The sequence below is a fragment of the Aythya ferina genome, assembly GCF_964211825.1.
Source record: "Aythya ferina genome assembly, chromosome: 2".
NCBI lineage: Eukaryota > Metazoa > Chordata > Aves > Anseriformes > Anatidae > Aythya > Aythya ferina.
In genome coordinates this window covers 10,248,668-10,268,992 of record NC_140297.1, presented here as the reverse complement: position 1 = coordinate 10,268,992, position 20,325 = coordinate 10,248,668, and the positions used below count along the sequence as shown (strand labels likewise).

At 36.6% G+C, this 20,325-nt stretch overlaps 1 protein-coding gene across 3 annotated transcripts in view; it reads left to right on the top strand.

Moving 5' to 3' along the window:
• PTPRN2 (protein tyrosine phosphatase receptor type N2) overlaps positions 1 to 20,325 on the top strand; it is a 649,793-nt gene that overhangs the window by 156,893 nt on the left and 472,575 nt on the right. For all 3 annotated transcript variants that reach the window (XM_084509497.1, XM_084509495.1, XM_084509496.1), the window contains exon 3: positions 5,618 to 5,731. In XM_084509497.1, coding sequence (XP_084365623.1) covers positions 5,618 to 5,731 — 114 coding nt within the window. The remainder of the gene's footprint in view (positions 1 to 5,617; positions 5,732 to 20,325) is intronic.

Genomic DNA, 20,325 nt, shown 5'->3' with positions numbered 1-20,325 from the left:
GCTTCCTTGTAAATGAGTGTAGATTTGTGGGCTATGTCTTCTGAAATAAACTTCCCAAAATGCAGCTTAATGTACTCTTCAAGGAATGGTACCATTTTTTCTTTTTTACAAAAGGATTTTGGAAACAAACACCTTACTGGGCAGAAACAGCAGGGAGAGAAAAGTAAAATGCTTCAACACTCTCTTTCATACTTTCTAGAACATTTAATCTCTGTAACCATGAAGTCCGGTATCATGGGACTTTTGAGGTGTAGATATAATGCTTCTCATTGGAATATGGTTTGTTCTTTCCAGTCAACAAATGGGGCTCTAAACTTGGGTTATTAGACACTAAGTATTGGCATTCTCATTAGTCCTGGACTACTCTTGGACCTTACATCTCCTTAAACCCAAAGCCAGGGGAAGGTGAGTGAAGTGTACATGCTCAGTGAGAAGAAAGAATGTTCTTCCAGAAGGTTTGGTTGCTGAAGGCTGGTGCCCACTGAAATCTGTGAAGAGGCATTAGGGGAAGTTCTCTGATAATAACTACATGAGCGCAAATGAGACAGAGGTGGCAGCAGATGCACTTTCACCTACTGCTGGACCTTTCATGTACTATCCATCTACTGTGGGCTTTCTTGTTCACGTTACAGCACAGGAACAAAACACAACGCCTACAATACATGTATAGGGCAAAACTTTTTAGACAAAGCTTTACTTCATAATTCTTCAACAATTGTCAGGTAATTAGAGTAAGGAATCTGAAGTGTTGGTTGGTGTCTGTATGCAAATACTGTTTCTGTCTGCTTCCTTCCCTGCTGCTGCAGGAAACTTGGGCAGCAGCAAAACTGGGTGCTCCAAATCGGCAGCTTGGAGGCTCTTCTGCAAAGGTCACTTGTCAGCGCCATGCAAAAATTTCACTGCATGTAGATCTAAATAATTAATTACTGCAGAACACAATCTTTTAATTTCCATCTATTAAGCTTTCATCTGCCTGCAGATAAACTCCAATGCCTCTACCAGTCCTCATAGCTTTGCTCAGCAGCAAAATTCATTCAACAAGTACTCAGTCTTTTCCTTTTTTTTTTTTTTTTTTTTTTTTTTTTTTTCTTCCTGGTGTTTAAAATTAGGCCAAATCTTGTATACATCTTTGGATTCTCAGATTAGTCATACACCAAGTATGGTTTCAGGATGGGATATGTTTCTGTAGCCATGGACAGCTTATTAGACTCTAATATTTTTGTTTGCTTGTTTTTCTTTTGTAGTAAACACTACAAATGAATGAATCAGCTGCCCACAAATAACCTTGCCTTCAAGGTAAAGGTGGTCACTCCGTAAGTGTCTAAAGACTTTTGACCACCTGCTCAGCATGATGCCTGCTTACCTTACCAACTGAACATGTTGACACAATAAACTTCCAAAAAATCTGTTTTAAACTATAGATTTTCATGGCCTCCTTTTACATAATTCAGTACCTAGATGTCATTCATGAATGCAGTGTGTGTGGTGCTTCCTTCCTCAGTAGGTGGCATAAATATCCACTAATTCATGTAAATAATGTACCATGGTCCATAGTGTTGTCTCTAATAGAAGAGATTCATCTGAGAGGTTCATTTGAGATCTTGTTGGGCATCTGGGTTAGGTTAAATTTCTGTATTTTAGTATTAACATCTAACTACGTAATATGTCTTTGTCAAAATGCAAGCTTTTAAAGAGGAGCTCCTAAAAAATATGTATGGAATATTAAACACAGTAACAAAGTAGCTAAATACATAAGGAAGTATCTCACCATCTCCCTGGGTATATTATTCCTGTGTTTTAGTCTCTTCTTTGGAAACAAATGGAGAAGCTATCTAAAAGTCAACATTACAATGCTGCCAGCGCAGATGTTCCCAGATCTAAGTATAACTTACACGGTATTACTATGGAAATTTCAGATACTACTTTTTGCTAACTGTTAGCAAATGATAGCACTTTAATAGCAACCATATGTGTATATTGATCGGTTGTCTCAACCTTCCCTCATTCTGGGCATGTGTAAAGAGCAGATGTCTCTCGCATATTACTGTCTTTCTTGGAATACTATTTTAATCAAAGTTCAGTGCGAACACACTCTTAACGGCTGTGGGCCTACAGTGCTTTTCCTTGGATGGTGGTTATTAAAGCATCAGTCATGCTTTGAACTTCCTTCACTGTATGATATCTTCTGTAAAATCTGGAAGCTTTTCTAGTTTCCTTTTTTTTTTTTTTTTTTTTTTTTTTTTTCCTTCAGGATAACACTGGGCAATTCACTGGGCTTTTCTCATCAGGGATGTTTCAATTTCCAGTGAAATAGGCATACTGCGGGCTTCTGGGGTCCTGTCCGCTGCAGTGGCCCTGCATCACCCTGCTCTGGAGGTGGGGGCTGCTCATCTGGAAGGGTGCACCATGTAGTCATTCCCTGTAAAGACTGCAATATTTTTAGATAGGTTGTAGCAGGGTAAGCTGGGTGGCATTCTGTGTCCTGGGGTGCATCAAGCAAAGCATGGTTAGCCGTCAAGGGAAGGGATTGTCCCATTCTGCTCTGTGCTGCATAGTACCTTAAGTATTACATGCAGTTTTGGGCACCACAGTATAAGAAGGCCATAAAACTATTAGGGAGTATCCAAAGGAGGGCTATGAGAAGGGTCTAGAGGAGAATGTGTATGAGGAGCAGCTCAAGTCCCTTGGTTTGTTCAGCCCAGGGCAAAGCAGACTGAGGGCTCATGGCGGCCTGCAGCTCCCTCACGAGGGGAGCGGAGGTGCAGGCTCTGAGCTCTGCTCTCTGGGGACAGCGACAGGACCCGAGGGAACGTCATGGAGCTGGGACAGGGGAGGGTCAGGATGGGGGTTAGGGAAAGGGTCTGCACCCAGAGGTGATCTGGCACTGGGACAGGCTGCCCAGGGCAGTGGTTACAGCACAGAGCCTGCTGGAGTTCAAGAAGCACCTGGACACCTCTCTCAGACATAGGGGCTGATTTTTAGTTACCTTTTGTGGAGCCAGGAGTTGGACTTGATGATCCTTGCGGGTCCCCTCCAGCTTGGGATATTCCGTGATTCTGTTATTCTATTAAAAAAAGGTTTGTGCTGGACCAATGCCATTTATGACTTTGGGCCAAATCTGTCAAACAGTGTTCTTGGAAAGAAAGAAGGCGAAGCATTTACTTATTATTATTATTATTATTATTAATAATAATAATAATAATATATTTAAAAAAAATTCTCTTGCTTGCTTCCCCCCCTCCCCCTGTAATCTATGTAACTTTTAGCAGGTTTAATGGAGAGGTACCCTGAAAATTGAATGTTCAACCTCAGATTAATTATTTAGTCTTTAAATCTTGGCACAGAAGCCTTGCAATCAAATAAAAATCTAACAGAACAACCTAGGAAGATTACTGTTTTTATTTTATTTTATTTTATTTTATTATTTTATTTTTTACTGCACTGAACTATGAAATCCAATGTTTACACAACTCCAGTCCAACTGTAATCCCCACTGTAAAGACCCTCCTATTTTACGGATGGTATTTACCAACCGCTCCATGGGGCATATTTCGCTTCCTCAACCCTGGTGCTACAGATAGCAGAGCAGAGCGTTGTTTAGGATTGCAGCTCTTTAAAACTCGTTGTGCCCATATTTCAAGTACAACAGCCAAAATAATTTACAGTTTCTTCCTAAGAAGCCCTATGGTGTTTGGGTTGCCCAAGCTCATATGATAATTGTTAATTTTAGAATTTAAATACTTTTTGTTGTATTCAACAGCAGTGGGCAAAAGGTTTCTGAAAACTGGTTTTTGGCCTCTTCGATTTTGTGGATGAATTAGCTTTTATATCCATTAAAATGTTTTTAAATGGTACTAATATGAACATTTTTAGTCTATGTTTAAGAATGAATGCTTCTCTGGACTGAGAAATAAATTTATAATTATGTTTAATGTATATTATTTTTTAAAAAATCAAATAATATTAAGTGCTTATTGTCCTAATTGTTTATATCCAGTAATGGTGGTATTTCAAATCATGGTTCTTTAAGAACAGTCCTGTCCTTAAACTGAAATGTTCTGTTCTTTTTTGAATCAAGACCTTATTTATTCCCATTATCCACCCACTTATGAGTGACTGATATTTATATACTTTGCTCATTTCCAACAGCAACAGGTTCTTAAGCAGAGGTGAATATTCCACCCATAATATTTTAATCTGCTGTTAAGCTGCTTTATACATCATATGGCAGAAAAATAAAACAGTTCTGTACATGTGGTTTCTAAACCTAGTTTCCCATTAAAAAAAATAGACTGAGAAGTAAATTTTTTAATTTGGATTAACTTAATTTAGCTGTTGTAACTGTTGGCTGGAGGATTGGAAAGGTGAAGAAAGCAGAAGTTGGCTAATTTCAATGGGGTATTTGTATTTAACAGTGAAGGCTAATAATGCCTATTTTTTTTTTTTTTTTTCTGCATCCTGGATTGGTTTATTTTCTTTTATGCCATTATTTGTGTTTAGTGAACAGCTGTGTCTGTAGTTTCCATTTGTAGTCTTTTAGCTCTGTGAAGTAGCAGAGAAAGTAATGGACATTTGCAAATTAATACTTACCGTTATTTTCTGCTAATCTGATGTAGCTCTCCTCTTTGAGCATGGATGTAATATCAGAGCAGAAGTAATTACTATGTTAAAACTAGTACTGCAGCAGAATATTTTGCTAATTAAACTTGTTGCATTTAAATTGCTTCCTTTGGATCACTGTATGGAACTGAACTGTTTTGAACAATAAATGAACCCACTTTCTTTCTCAGAGGCCTAGGATTGCAGATGGTCAGATTGCATGTGAAGCACCTAGGCTCTGAATTAGTCTTTTGTGTGAAAGAGAGAAAGGTAATTTGAATGTTTGAACTCTCTGTTCCTCCCACACATACACAGGAAGCTTGTCTCAAAATGAACAATTCTCTAAATAAAGACTAATAAGAAGCTAAATAAATTAGAAGGTGTGATTTGAAAAGACATTGATGAGAAGAGTCTGTCATTTTAGACAAATGGAACGGAGCTAAATAAATTAGGCCACATTAATATCTCATTGTTCTGTGAGCAGCTTTCTTTTATTGCATTCATTAGAGGGTACTTCTTGAAATGAGCCTTTGCTAGCCATTATGGATTCAGTTCTCATTTACCAATGCCTAACACACAGCTCTTGCATTAAAAATGTTTCAGCAAATCCTCATAGTTTCTGCAAATTAATATTTATATTTCTGGATGCTGTGCTTTTCATCTGCAACATAGTAGGCTCTGAACACCAATTTTTTCCTACTGAATTGGCAGTAAAGAAGTCTTACATCAAAAGATTTGGGAGGCAGAAGTCTGAAATAACTTTATAAAGAAAACTGCAGTCATAACTTATACAGTAGACTCTTCCCCCAAATAATATTCTTTCCAGTATTTATTTATTTTGATAGAAAATACCCTGCCTCATGACTTCAGTAGTCCTTTGATAACTTTTTAAAGTGTCTTTTAAAAGGTCCCTTGAGTATATAATTAGGATACATTGGAAATGCGCATCTCATCACACATTTCTTACTCTCAGAAAATGAAATGTATGTTTTTCCTTTTCTTTTTCTCTCTCCTGCAGATGGAATATTTGGGAGATGTCAGCAAGTGCCAGTAATAGACATATACAAATACGACATTTCACCCCCTGTTCTTCAGCGCCTAAGGATCATCCTGGAGAAGCTCTCACACAGAGGTATAGTGAAAACCCAGGACTGAGAGTTAGTTGCACTGGGGGTTACAATTATTTTGTGCTCCCTCTGTGGGGATGTCTTCAGAAGCTGTCGAGCGCAGTGTGTTCCAGGCCCGGTGGTGCAGACTTTATGAAAGTAAAAAGCTTTCTGACTCACTGAATCTGCAACGAGGGCTTGGCAAAGCAATTTCAGGAGAGGTGCTTCCTCCTTGCACAGTGCGTATCTGTGACTGACACTCTGTATACAATAAAATGTTGGCATCCGTGAATGCCGGTGTCATATAAATAAATCAGCAGGAAAGAAAAATAATTTTCTGTGTATATTTTTGCACCACAGCATATTTCAGGGTGCATATGTAGAAAACACAATAGTTAGCTAGAAAAAGTTCTGAACTTTCTGATAAATTGAGATGCATCCAGCTTCTCTGATTTCACTACAAGCTGCATTTATTGTGTTCCTTTTAATTTTTGTTCAGCTTTCCAAGGTTTATCTCTTTGCTCTTTCCAAAGATGAAAAGGATGTTCTACCCTCTGAATGGCATTAACTTGAACTAGCAAATCAAAACTTGGATAAAGTGAAAGATGATAAGGTCAACAAACATTTTAGGTACTAATACATGTAATACACCTCTGTTGGAGACAGCTGCAGAACCATGAAATCATTTTAATCTAAATTATTCCTAAAGCATTGTTGGAATGGTTAATTTTGCACTTGCATCATCTGTGTGGGTGTTTGTTCCTAAACAGATTCCAGTTACGATCTCATTTACAAACTAGTCATATTTTATTAATATAATGCAAGTGTGATTATGAGAAAAAAGTGGATTTCTCAGAAGTTCATGACTATACTTGGGATTGGACTTCCAGTTTGGAAAACACTGGGTTAGGTGATCCAAAAATTTTCCAGGGATTTATTTCCTGTTCAGTAGCCCATCCAAATAAAAAAAAAAACTTTTGATGAAACTTGATTGTAGTATCTCCTGGCTGATTAACAGTTATATGTATATAGTACTTGAGGCATTTCACATCTATTTGTCTAAAGGATGACTTAAGCAAATTTATGAAAATACTATTTTGTCAGGGCAATATGGTATGGCTGGAAAATCTCTGTCTGAATATGGTGAAGAAGGGATTACAAACTTATCTCAGACAGCTAAACCGATGTCAGCGCTCATTTACATTGCCTGAATATTGTTGATAAGTCACATGTAAAGCTTCCTCCACAGGGATGTCAGAGCTGAGGAAAAACCTGCAGGACTCCCACACCCTTCTTGAGGGCATGTATAGGCCAATGGGATACCCCAGGCCATTTCAAATAATGCTCACGTGCCTCCGTCTCCTTGCCTACCATAAGATTTTGGATAGTTCAACCGAACTGAGGTGGCCCCTGCTACTTTGTGCTTATCTGATTAATAAAACCTGTTTAAGGAAACTGAGGTGTTGAAATTTGGACTTGTCTCATATATATATAATAGAAAGAGAATGACAATGAATACACAGATTGAAATTGTGGTAGAGAATGACAGTTTTGCTTTTATCTTTCCTCACTCATGCCATTTAGAGGTGCATACACAAATACATATATGCTTTGAACTGATATAAAACTTTTGCAGGCTCTTTTTGTGGCCTGTGGGTATCCTAATGATGAGAATCTTAAATACATCTGTAAAAGATAGTAGAATGTCCTTGTTCAAAGTGATTGACGTGATAAAATCACTTTTTTTTTTTTTTAATTCTCAGTATCCTTGGCAAATTCTGAAGTGTTTAGTGAGGGCAGAAATATGGAAGGAGCAGAATCAATACAGGCTATCGCATTAATGGATTACTGACATCAGTTGCTCAGGGAAGACTCTGCTGTTTTCTGGTACTATCAGATGTAATACATTCAGCCCTTAGGAAATATACACTGGCCGTGATGGTCACTTGCACACAGGAACACTTGCAGGTGTTCCCCTGCAAATAGTGTGCAAAACATCATGACCATGTCTGCAGCATAGATGAGCAAGATGTCAAACCCATTTCAGTGTTTCAGCTAGCCTCCAGGAAGGGCTTCATTTTTTTCTGAAGTCTTATTTGCACTGCCTAGCTCCACTTAGTGATGCCCAACTTCCCTGAAAGAGATAAGTACAGCATCTGTTCTCTCCTTTTTGTGAAGAGTGGGACACATTTCTTTTGGAAGGCTTATATTGTAGGTCCCAAGACAAGTAAATCTTTTAACAATGTCTACATCAGACATTTTCTGGCTTTATTAGTCATATTTACTTAACTGTACCAGATACTTTGGAGATAACTAAGTGGTTTTCTAGTTTATTTTTATTTTTTTAATGTTCCTTACATTATATTTTGTTTGGTTTGTTGTTTCCTTCATAATGACTTCTTGCAACATTACTCTCTCTCTCTTTTTTTTTTTTTTTTTTTTCGTAACAATGGTCTGCTGGCATCTATTTCCCTAGAGTTAAAAAAAAAGATCAAAAATCTCATAGAATTTACATCCTCATATTTTCATATTTGCACATCACTTCTAAATGTTTCCCATATTTGGATCAAAGTCCAAATGGAAGATTATGTGGTCAGATGCTATAATACAATAGACAACGTGATGGGAATAGCAAATACCGTTTGTGATTCTGCTATCTCAGAATGTTTACTACAATAAGGAACCATATGACAGAAACTCAGATGAGTGACACACTTGATGATAATCTCTTTAATAAAGGACTTTGACTAAGATTGAATTCAGGTTTCATAATGATATAGTTTTTATGTCTTCATTACACATTGAGTGTAATGTGTCCAAACTATCTACTAGTAGATTGATGATAGAAATTAATTCCTTAGAATATAATCCTTGGAATATTCCTATGAAGGAATTATCTGTTATCTATTCAAATATCCTTGTTCACAGCATTTTCATTCATACTGTCCTTGATTCTGTCATTTTTTTTTTCAAAATACTCCTCAAGAATAAGAGTTTCTAAATATACAATTTTTATAAATGTATCTATATGGGAAAAGCCTCTCTTACAGTTGCTGAAACATCATGATGAATCACTTTTTGCAATCAGTGGTGCTATAGTTTATAATATATGAGGAACTGAAACATTTCTCATTGTCTGATAAACAGAACAATCAAAAGAATGCTGTTTAGATAGGACTAAAACATTAGAAAAGGGAATTGAAAGAATTACCAGCACAGAGGTGTGATTGAGTAGTGCCTGAAGGAACTGGAAATACTTATCACTGTGGTTGGTCTTTTGCATCCTCCTTGTCCAATCTGGGAAATGATACTGCTTGGAATACACCTGGAATGATAAATCATCCATATACTTTCCTGCTTGAGTTTAAATATACAACATATCTTTTTACTGAAATGGATTAAATATGTTATAAAATGTTTTGTGTTCTTCTTGTCCCAACAATGCTACTATGAAAGCAAAGTGATCAAATTACTAAGATTCTTAGCAAGACTGTGGAAACATTTCATTTCATTCTAATGGTTGATCTATACGACTAGAAGCAATGGAATGCGATAGGAGGTCTAATCATGGTACATTATAACTCAAGTGTCAGTGCATAAATAGTACTTGAAATCTCAGCAAAAGCAATAATAAAAGAGGATATTAGTATTGTTCAACTTGCTTGTTCCAAGAGGGAATTATATTTGTTTCACAGAATGGTTTCTAACCAGTGATTCAGGAGACTAGCTAATAACATGGGACTAACTATGTGAAAGTGCAACTGCCATAGCACATTACATTGGTAGAATAAAGAGTTCAGAGATGGAGCCTTGAAGACACACTGCCTTAAAGACACCTTAAAGAGCTCAGGGTCAGGTATTTGCTCAGGGACATGACAAGTGTCTATCTTAGGATTCTGCCTCTGGGAGGGGTCCCTGTGCCTGTTTAGGGGAAGAATGTAAGGAAAGTTCAAGCATACAGAAGCATTTCACATGATACACCCTCTCAGTGTTATATGCTTGGCGATATATGGTTCTTCTGAGCCAGAAGTCCTCTTTTTGTGTTCTTTGTATGTCCTGTGGACACCGTTTCTAGCACAAATCTACAGGACACTGTCCATTAGAAACAAAGCATGTTACACTAAAAATCAGTCTTTCAGTTTATGTCTTCTCTTTCACTTAGATTTTAATTAAATTTAGAATCTATGATTCAAATTACCAATGCTATCCCTTTACTGCAGGAGCCATGCAAGCATGACTATTTGAAAAAACAATCACATTAATGCTTTCATTTGCTTGTCTAAGCTGGAGCCATTACTAAATGTTCCCGAGCATGCTTGTCACTACTTACTTTTTTTGCTTTAACACCTTGTTCCCAACTTTACTTGCAAGGAAAACAATTTCTTTCACACTACTTGGAAATGAGTCCTGCTTGAGTTATTTGACTATCAACAGTGCTAATACAAGAACCAAAAAGAGGCTTGTGGGCTGTGGAAGTAGACAATAGATTTACTGAACATTTGAAAAAAGTACCACTTTTTTCCTCTTGTTTGTCTTCTTTGTAACCCAGGAAGCTCTTGGTGGAGAGTAAAAAGTATTTGTGCTAAGTTTTTTAGCCAGTTAAATGTAAGGTAATTAATATAACTTTGCTAGAAGTAATTTTATACTCTTATAGCAAATTCATTTTGAAAACTGAAATGATGTATGATCAGTTAACTTGAAAATTGAAATGAATGTGGCTTGTCATATGAAGCTTGTGAATTACAAAATGGTTGCTAAATATTTCAGTTGGGACTATTTTTCAGGGAAAATTAGAAAAAAAAGTATAATTTGTTACTGCAACAAAGGTGACGGACTTGAAAGTGAATTTGTAATGTTCAGTTTTGAAATAAACTTAAAGGGTATAATGCAATTCTTGTACTTATTTGCAAGGTGATTATTTACATTATGGAGGTATTACCTACATTGTGGAGGTATATAGAAAGCTGAAAGAGGTAGGAGAAAACATTTTTTTCTTTAGGTTCAAATATTGATGTAAAGGAATGCAAACTCTTCTGTTGGCCTTAGGGGCTTTACTTGAATAGAACAGTGTGTTTACATCAAATTTCCTGGGCATCAGCTTGCTCCAGACATCATTATACTTAGCAAATTCTTCTCCTAAGTGGTTGCTGAAGCCAGGAATTGAAGCATAAACCCCCATGACATGCTACACTGGAGGAACGGTGCTGGGACTGGATGTATTTACCTTCTCCTGGTATCGCTGTCACACTGCCTTAACTTTTTGGCTCAGTGGATAATAACACTGAAAAAGTAGCAAAGAATTCCTGCCTTTAAGTGCTAAAGCACCACTGATATTTTTTAGGTCTTCAAAAATGTAAGTAGAACTTCCAAAAATTTAGAATGAATTTCTAAGCAGCAAAAAGTAGACATTTTGAAAACCTTTTGTGAATGCCTGGTTTAGTTCATGTGTTTTGCATGGCACAGAACTGAAAATGCAGACAACTTCCATTTGGTTCCCTGAATAGCTGCTCCGCTCACCTGACATAATCTGAAATGGCATTGACTTGCTCTTTACCATATAACACATTTGTGAAATATGTTCTTCTCAGGAATTTGGTCTTTATGAAGAATGTGCTGGCATTACAGAAATTGATTATATGAGCAAAACAGATCCTATGTATTCCAGCAAAGATATTAGAAAATACAGAAGAAAACTTTATATATACATAAATTTAATTTACAACATATACAACATTTACATGTATATAAATTTAATATACAACATTTTTTGATTTTGCATCGTTTGAATATTCCTCTTTGGAAGATATGTATGTCATATCTATAGCATTATATATATATTGTTTAAAATTATGATCAATCAGAGCTTTGACTTATGTTTTTTGATAAAATAGCACATTAACTAATATGTTTTGTAGAAAGGAGAAAAGGTCTCCATGTCTCCTTTGTGTCATGTTTCTGTCAACCAGCAGTGACAATTGCTGACTGGGATCAGAATTCTTTGTGGCCCAGATAACTTTACAGCTTTTCTTCTGAAGGAAACATAGAAATTAGTGATAATATAATGCAAATATCAAAGACTGTCAATCAATTCCTGTCTTGCCTTCTTTGTTTTGAAGATCTCTGCAGCACCTCTTGGATTTTAACCTCTGAATTAATGCTTGGTCTTTTCCATGAAGCTCTCTGTATTGCCTCTTATACAGTTTGTTCTATTTCTGATCTTTGAAATTTGGAATCCATCTGTGTTTCCTCCTTCTGTGGAAGAAACCAAAGATGTCTTTTCTTGTTCCTGCTGGAATTCACTAAGCAAGCTCAACAGGCTTCTTTTGGATGGCCTTGTTCTCAACATTGGACTGAACAACAGCTCAACAGCAGAAAGTCTTTGTATTCAGGTTATTCATTAACATGCTGCCCTATTAACGATGTCATATGCGACTCTGATCTTCATTCTTATTCTCTTAGATCATTCTTTTTAAAAAAATAATACCTTCCAGAGGACCTATGAATGCACTGGGCTTGAAGTGGTATAGGTACATGATGTTTTAAAAACACCGTTAAAAACACAGTAATCAAATTGCAGTTCTTATCAGTTGTTCCCACACTTGGAATGTCAGCTAATACCAGTTGAAGCATGAGATTACTTCTTTAGGTGCTTTATTCTCTAATAATACTACTTTTGGAAATTGTGAATAACAATCTAGGATATCCAAACTAATTATGCAATTTTGGTTCATCTATAATTCTATATAGCACATTTACACATTCAATGTAAGTCTGATTTTTATCATTGTGCCACTACTGGTGATTTCTTCCTTGCTTTATATGTTTAATATTAAGGAATTTATTTTCCTCATCTATTTCTAAATTCACTGCATTTCTTTTTTATCTACAGCTTTCATCCCTGTCTACATGGCCTAACGTTCTATTGTTATCAACTCTTAATGACACCCAGTGTTTAACATTTTTAGCTTTAAAATATGTTCTAAATTCTGAAACATTTAGGTTTACCTTTTCAAAATTGTTTTGCTTTTTAAACTTACTCATATAAAACTTTAGTAGGTAGATCAGGTCCCCCTTTTACACCATCATATGATTTAAACTTTGGCTTGTTTTAGCCATCAGTACAAATTCCCACAAAAGATTTTTTTTTCACTTTGCTATACAGAATGCATATATATATATATATATATATATACTTTTTTCACTTTGGATATTTTTATTCTTTATCTTATGGCTTTTGCAGAATGGATCTAACAAATGTAGCAGTTTTCTGCAAAGACTGGGTGATATTAAGTCTCTTTTTTTAATCTACTTCTGTTATCTTTCCTGCCGATTCTTAGCACATACTTACTGTATTTCACACATTTCTCCTGTTTTGTTTTGCTTGTACATATGTGTATGGTCCTGGTTATACAGTGCAGCTCACAATAATAAAGTCATACTTTCCCTCCAACACTTGTCCATTGCTCAGTTTCTCTTTTGAAGCCTTGCACAGCCTTAAAATTGTATAACAGACTTTCACCTCATTTTGAGTCTTTGATTCCTGTTGCTGTCTGCTGTCTGGTTTCTAATTAAGCATTGCACAGACCCACATTGCATGCTTAACTAAACTCTCTTCAGTCATTTAGGAATTCTTTGACAGTTCTTCTGGTTAACTTGCCATATTTCAAACATACCGTTATAAAACTACTTCCCTGCCCTGGTTTTGTTTTTGTTGTTGGGTGTTTTGTTAATTGATTAATTAATCAATTAATTTATTTTTAATGCACTATTTTTCACATTCCTTTAGCATGGTTAGATAATAGATTTTCTTTCCCTTATTTTACCTACAGGTTTCCCAACAATGCAGAACCTCTGACTCACAATGTTGACTCCTTAATTTTTTAGAAACACATCTTTTTGTTCCTTTTAGCTTCTGTATCTCCACTTGCTCTGGTGAAGAAGTCAAATTCCCGCCTGAACAACTGCTGACTGTTTGATCCTAGAAAGCTGTGTTTTCTTTAAATGCTCCTTCATATTCACTACTCTTTTTAATTTTGTTAAAAAAAAATTCTGTCAGAGGTGGAAGGACTCTCTGTCCATCTTTATAGTATTTTTTCCTCTTCTAGTATTTTTTCACCTGTTCCCAGCTTCAACATTATTGGACCAAGCTTGAAGTTCTTATGTGTAATAAATACCATTTGTGTGCTGTTACCCATTTGTTTAGAAGCAGCTGGCTGTCATATACATATGTTACAGCCAATACATTTTTTGGGGGTATATTGTATTTCATCATCCCCAGCCTGTGTTTTACCCAGCTGACACACCGAAAAGGTTATCTGGGACACATGGAGAGGAGCCACAAGCAGAGCAGGAAACTGTAGGGGGGCAAAGTCCGACAGGGGATGGCATGTGGGAAACTGGAATAAGGTAGAACTGAGCTGGGAGAATCATATCAGACTCATGAGTGGAAACCCATGGTACTGACAAACCCTTTTTTGTAATTTAAAAGCAGTTGACTAAAAAGGCTTTTGGGTGGAGGGATAGGCCAGCTGGCAACCAGCAAGAGATCTGAGAGTGTCCTGGGTCTGGCCCCTGAGAGAGTCACTTACCCTTGTAGACAGCACAACACTGCTTCATGTAATTGATGGTGCAAGTGAAGTGTTAAAAATATAAAAATATCTAAAAATGGTAAAGATATGTTTGTCTTTACCACAAATTCAATTCCATAATCATTCCATTTTACTTAATCATTTTTTTTTGTTTTGTTTTGTTTTTTCCCTGTGTTGTAAATGCCTGATCAGTAACCCATTGGAATAACTTTGCTGTACTTGAATGTTAAGAAATGACCTTGATGAACAAAAGTCTGTTTAAGCTAGGGCATTAAATGAATAAGATGAAGGTCACCCATAGTGACAGATGGCACCTGTGTACAAACCCAACTGCACAACTTGAAACTGGCCCCAACTTTTTATGTCTTGACTACCCAACTTTTTGAGTTTCTCTGCATTTCTAGGTGGTTTGTAATTGCTGAGCTATCCCTTAGCTGAGACCAGTATAGATTTTGCAAAAGGTTTTTCTCCTCTTCCTTCAAGTAGCTGCTTCCATTTATTGCTGTATTTGCAAGGTGAGATCTTTTGACAGGGTGTTTTTCACAGACTTTAAATTCCACATCGGTCCTTGTTGGGAGCTGTCAGCTGGGAGCTGTCAGTCCTTTGTGGTAAATGTCCAATATCTAGTATTACATATCTATGCATAGTGAAAAAGACCATGTGAGAAATTACTAGGGTGTGTTACTGTATAATTTCCTCTGGTGTTATCCTTATGTGAAACGTTTAACAACTGTAATTCAAATAATTAATGTTAAATAGTTAAACAAGTTAAACGTTAAATCACACAAGTGCTAGTTTGAGGGTCCTCTGGAGGTTGACTAGTTCAGTCACTGGCTAAAAGCAGGACAGCTGGCAACTATATCAGAAGTCCTACAGGAGTCTTGAAAACCTCCAAGGTTTTCCTCCAAGGATAGGGATTTAAAACCTCTTTGGGTGACCTTTTTGGCCAGCCCCAAATAGAAGAGGTCCTTCCCATATCCATTGTAAGTCTCCCAAACTTGTGACTTCTGCCCTTTGTTTTACTGTCAGCCAAACGTAGGAAGAATTTGTGGTCTCTCTTCTAAAAAAGGCAACATTTTGAAGCTTTGGACTTTTTCTTTTTAAAGAATAACACTTAGATACTTCATACAATACTTGATGTTCATCATTCATTAGTTTCTAACCTGATATGCCTATTGTGTTTACCCTCATTCCAGAAAAAAACCCTACATATACTAACTTAAATGAGGTATCATCACGTGCTTAAAATATTTGCTAAGGTCAATTCTGTGTGACTAAAGCCAAACACTCCCAACGGGAAAAGAAACAGAGATTAAGAAAATCATTATGTTTAAAATTGTTCACCTAAACACTTCATAAAATACATATGAATAATGAATACATTTTCAGAAGTAAGAAATGAATTGGAAACAATTTATAAATGGAAGAAGGGTTAAACTTACCATCTAATGAAATCCTAATGAATAAGTCAATCAGCCCAAAATAGGAAGGAAAATACATTATCATATGTTTTGAGTTTTATCTCTGTCATTACCCCCAGTCTTCAGTGGAAAATCTCTGCAAGATTGGGCACTATCTTGTGTTTGCATCTATGTAGGTGATAATGCATTCTTCCCTTTCCTTACATCAAAATGAACTTTCAGGCTTGAGCAGAGGGCAGAGATGTTCATAGAGTGATATATTGATTTGAAATTTTGGAAAATTTAGGAATATGTTCATCAGAAGTGGAAAATATTTAGTACCAACTTATTAACCTGTGAGCTAATTCAACCAGCCAATAAATACAAATGGAATGTGGCCCTCAGTGTGAGTTTTTCAAAATGGGAAATTTATTTAATTATTTATTTATTTTAAAGCAGAGAATAATATTAGAAAGGCTGGATACCAAATTCAATTCAGAAATGTGGAAAAAAACTTGAACCCATCTTGGTGGAACACAGACTTTTCTCCCTTGTGGGCAATGTGAAACCTGTCTGCTTTTAAATTTTAATTAAAACTTAGATTAGTTATGATCATCTAATCTTTCCTTTGCACTGCAGTGTCTGATCTCTATGTATAAGTATCTAAAGTTTAATCTGCTTCTGGTCCTCCTAGATTTGACAGTCTAATTAAGTGCTCAACTTTAGCACTTAGTATATAAGAAATCCCACTTCATGTTTCAGTAAGATTTTAGATAAAATTGGTCACTACCTATTCTGTTGACATCTTTCAGAATAATTGGATTGTTTCATCTTCAGTACTGCATTCGTCTGTTTTAGGAACCAACAGATTTCCTTCCTGCATTATGCTATAAAAATTATTTGAAGGCCAAATATTGATAGTAAAGCATTACTGACATGGTTCTGGTTGAACTTAAATACATACCTTCAGCACACAATTTAATATGTAAAATGTTATAAACATGCAAAGAGAGATTCTAAAAGTAGTAGCTTATTTTAATAAAATCCAGTCTGTTTTTCTCTCTGGGGAGTAGTGCCTTAACAACACATGTGAGTACCTCTCCAGTATTTCTTACAAAAGGCCTTGCCCACCCCTCTCTTGGTCTGCTCTTCAGTTTTCTTCTCTTTGGGGCTCTGCCCTTCACCACATCTGATGTTCCTTGTGATGAATTTTTCTCCTTTGAACCTTAGGAAGAAATGGCATTCACATCTTATTGTTAGGCTAGCATCTTATCGCAGAAAAAACATGCACAAGTCTACCATCTCCCCTTACACATGTAGATCTTTTTCCTTACGCCAGTTGCCTCAATGAGTACAAAGGCAGGTGACCCAAGTTTTGGTAATGCCAGCATGTATTGTACAGATGGAGATGTTAAATCAATTGCTCTCAGCAGCTCTGTGGCTTACATTCACTCAATGGGTGTGCATCTCAGCAGTAAACGTTTTTAAAGGGGCTGGAAATTTGCAGAACCATAAACCCTGCCACCTTCACCTCCTCCTGGCCCTGTCCATACTCAGCGACAGGCAGTCCCCAGGCTGCATTTTGCCTGAAGCTTCTCCACTACTGGGATTGACTCGGTGCACTGAAGGTGTATGCTCAATTTGTGGGGATGGCCTTCATCTCACACAGCCATTGTCTACGGTCTGCGTCTGCTGGGGCTCTCCATAAACAGAAAAGAGGCACTTTCAGGATGTGATTCATCTGTGTAATTTTAGACGACTGTAGGATGAAGTGAATCACATCCTAGATTTCTCTGACCATATTGCTCTGGTCTCCGATGGCTAGGGAGTCCTAGGCTGATTACCTCTGCTGTTTCATTTAGTTGCATGAATTTTGTCCTTTGTGCCTCACTGAATGTGATATTCAAATTCTGCCATGTTTCAGGCCCTATGGAGAGGTGTTTAGAGGAATTAAGTTGTACTTTAAGGATAAGCAGCTCTGGTGCAGCTTTAATGCAGTATTATATAGGCTGAACAGAACGTGAGAAACAATTTCAAATTCCCAGTGCCAGGGTCACTGAAAAAAGATACAAAACAACTTTGCTGTAGTTTGCCCTGGCCTGTACTCTTGCAACATTTTAATTATTTTGCTGAAATCCTCTGGGTACTCATCAGTTATCCGTGTAGCAGCATAAACTAATCAGTGCTCAAATTCTGACCTTTGTTGAATAGCAGGTGCTTAGGCCTTTTCTAATCCTCCTGTGCTATTTTGGCATAAACTTTTTTTGTGCAACTCATGCTAGAATACATCCTGGATTTATCTTGAACTTTAGTTTGACAGGTCATGGTGCAGGGCCTTTCCTGACAACTGATTCTATGAACTTTTCTCATTGGAAACAAGTTCAGTTCTTAGCTTTGAAAATATTTTATAGTCTTAATATTTCCTTTACTTTATACTTCATCAATTTTCTTTAAGCTAGGGATAAGATAAACCTGCTAATGTGTCTTTTATTTTTCAGTGACTCCATGTTACCTGGTATTATTTTCCATTATCTTCCTTAAAACAATTTTATAAATCATGCAGTAGGTTGAGATGATGAGTGGATTGACTTGGATTTTTCAGAACATTCTATGTCTCCTCTGAAAATTATAAAAAAAAAATAGACTATCTTTGTAATTTTCTCAAATGCTGTAGTAATGGATCCGTTGGAACAATCAAACTGCAATAAGCAAATTTTCTGTGTAACAAAGAAAGTAGGCCCGGAACTTCCGTATTTGAAAATGTTTCATTAATTTCAAAATACAGTACCAGTTTCTGTGTTTTTGTGTTAGTCACTCTTCACTTAAGCTACTGAAAGCATCAATTTTTATAATAAAACCTTCCATTTTGGAGCCTTTCACCTCCCTGCTGTTTTACTGAGCAAGTTGCTGCTGAGGGTGGGTGTTGCTGAGAAGGAAATGGCATTGATTTTCTGCATTTTGTCAAACAGGAGCATTTTTGTCATTTTGGAGCATTTTCTTTAAAAGAAAAAAAAAAAGTTCTATAAAAAAAACTGTTACACTCTTTTTATTTATTTTTGCTGCTGTTATTTTATCTACTGTTAAGATTTTTTTTCAACCTGTTTTCTCTTTTAAGTTTTCCACCTAATAATTTCACAAATATATCTGTGCAAATGTCTGATTAGCTGACTGTATGTCCTCTTGAACAAGGTGAGCTAACGAAGTGTAACAGGAAACTCTAGATACTGACTTTCATAATGACAGAAGCCAGCTGAAACCTCATATAAGAGAGCCTTTCTAACCTTTTATAAGAGTTTTCAAAACATTCAACGTCACCCTGTGTAGATGCTGCAACTTCAGCAGTGCAATAAAGAGTGAGCAGCAGGTGGAGCATGCATATTGATTTAAAAGACTTTTGCACTGCAGGACATTGAATCACAGAAAACTGGGTTTAAACAAAATCCAAGAACCCTGAGAGTAGTGCCACCAGTCCTGAGATGGAAGAAAATATCCTGTGGTTATTATGCACCTTATAATTGGTAGTAAGACAGAACTTTCTTTATGGTGGTGCTTGCTGTATTGTTCAGTACTTTGGATAACGAATCTTACATTTTCCATGTGCTCTTTCCAGTTCTGTAAGGTTCTTTAGGTATCCGTGTCTACTTGTGAAACAGTTGTTGATCTGGGGTTGAATGTATGGAGAATAATCGATGATCAGGCTCCTTACCTGCTCTGCTGTGATGCTGATTAATGGATTTAAGTTCAGTACTTCTAGGTTGAGCTCTCATAATAAGTACAGTACAAGTGATGCTTACTTTCTTGAAGATTTGTGAAATACTTGCTACAACTCCTATAAATAAGAGATTTAAGGAACTTAAGATCAAAATAAAGTGGATCATTTGTCTCCAGGCTGCAGAATTGCTTAGCTTGCTTTCCTTGAGTTGGGTAGGCAACAAGTCAGTCATTGCAGATTGTGTGTATTTTTATAGGACACAGTGTTGGAAGGAAGCAATTTTTTATCAGTGGATTTATTATAGTAGGACCAAGTACAGTAACATCGAATTCTGTGTATTCATTTCATCTGAACTGATCTTATACATCACCAGTTAAGATTGCATAGCTTCTGTGCAAGTAATTACTTTGTAACTCCTACATTCAGAATTGTGAAAATGACATTATCAACCCCAGTAATAATTTTCATTAACCTCTGTATCTATTCACTTTGTTTACAAGTTAAAGATGAAGGGCCATTGAGACCTGGGCTATTTGCTTCAATTGTCACTGTTGCATCCCATGTTTCTAATATTGAACAGTGTGAACTTAACCTGCAATGGGAGTATCCAAAGAGAGTCTTTGAGCTGTGCAAATTACTTGTTTCTGTTTTGCTTCCTTACTTAGCACAGATGGGAAGCAGAATAAAGCCCAACATCTTTTCACGTATTGGCAAAGCAGGCTGAAAAGTTTGTCAGAAGATACCTGGAAGACACAAAAGTATTTAACTGCTGGAATGTGCAGTCCTATCATAGAGCTAGATCTTCTAGTTGTAGCCAAGCTTTGTCTGAAATAAATATTGTTATTACCCTGTGGCAGCAAACTGCTCTTTTGAATTTTTACTGTTGGTCCTGCTCTCTCCTTTAAGGCATTAAGTCTACT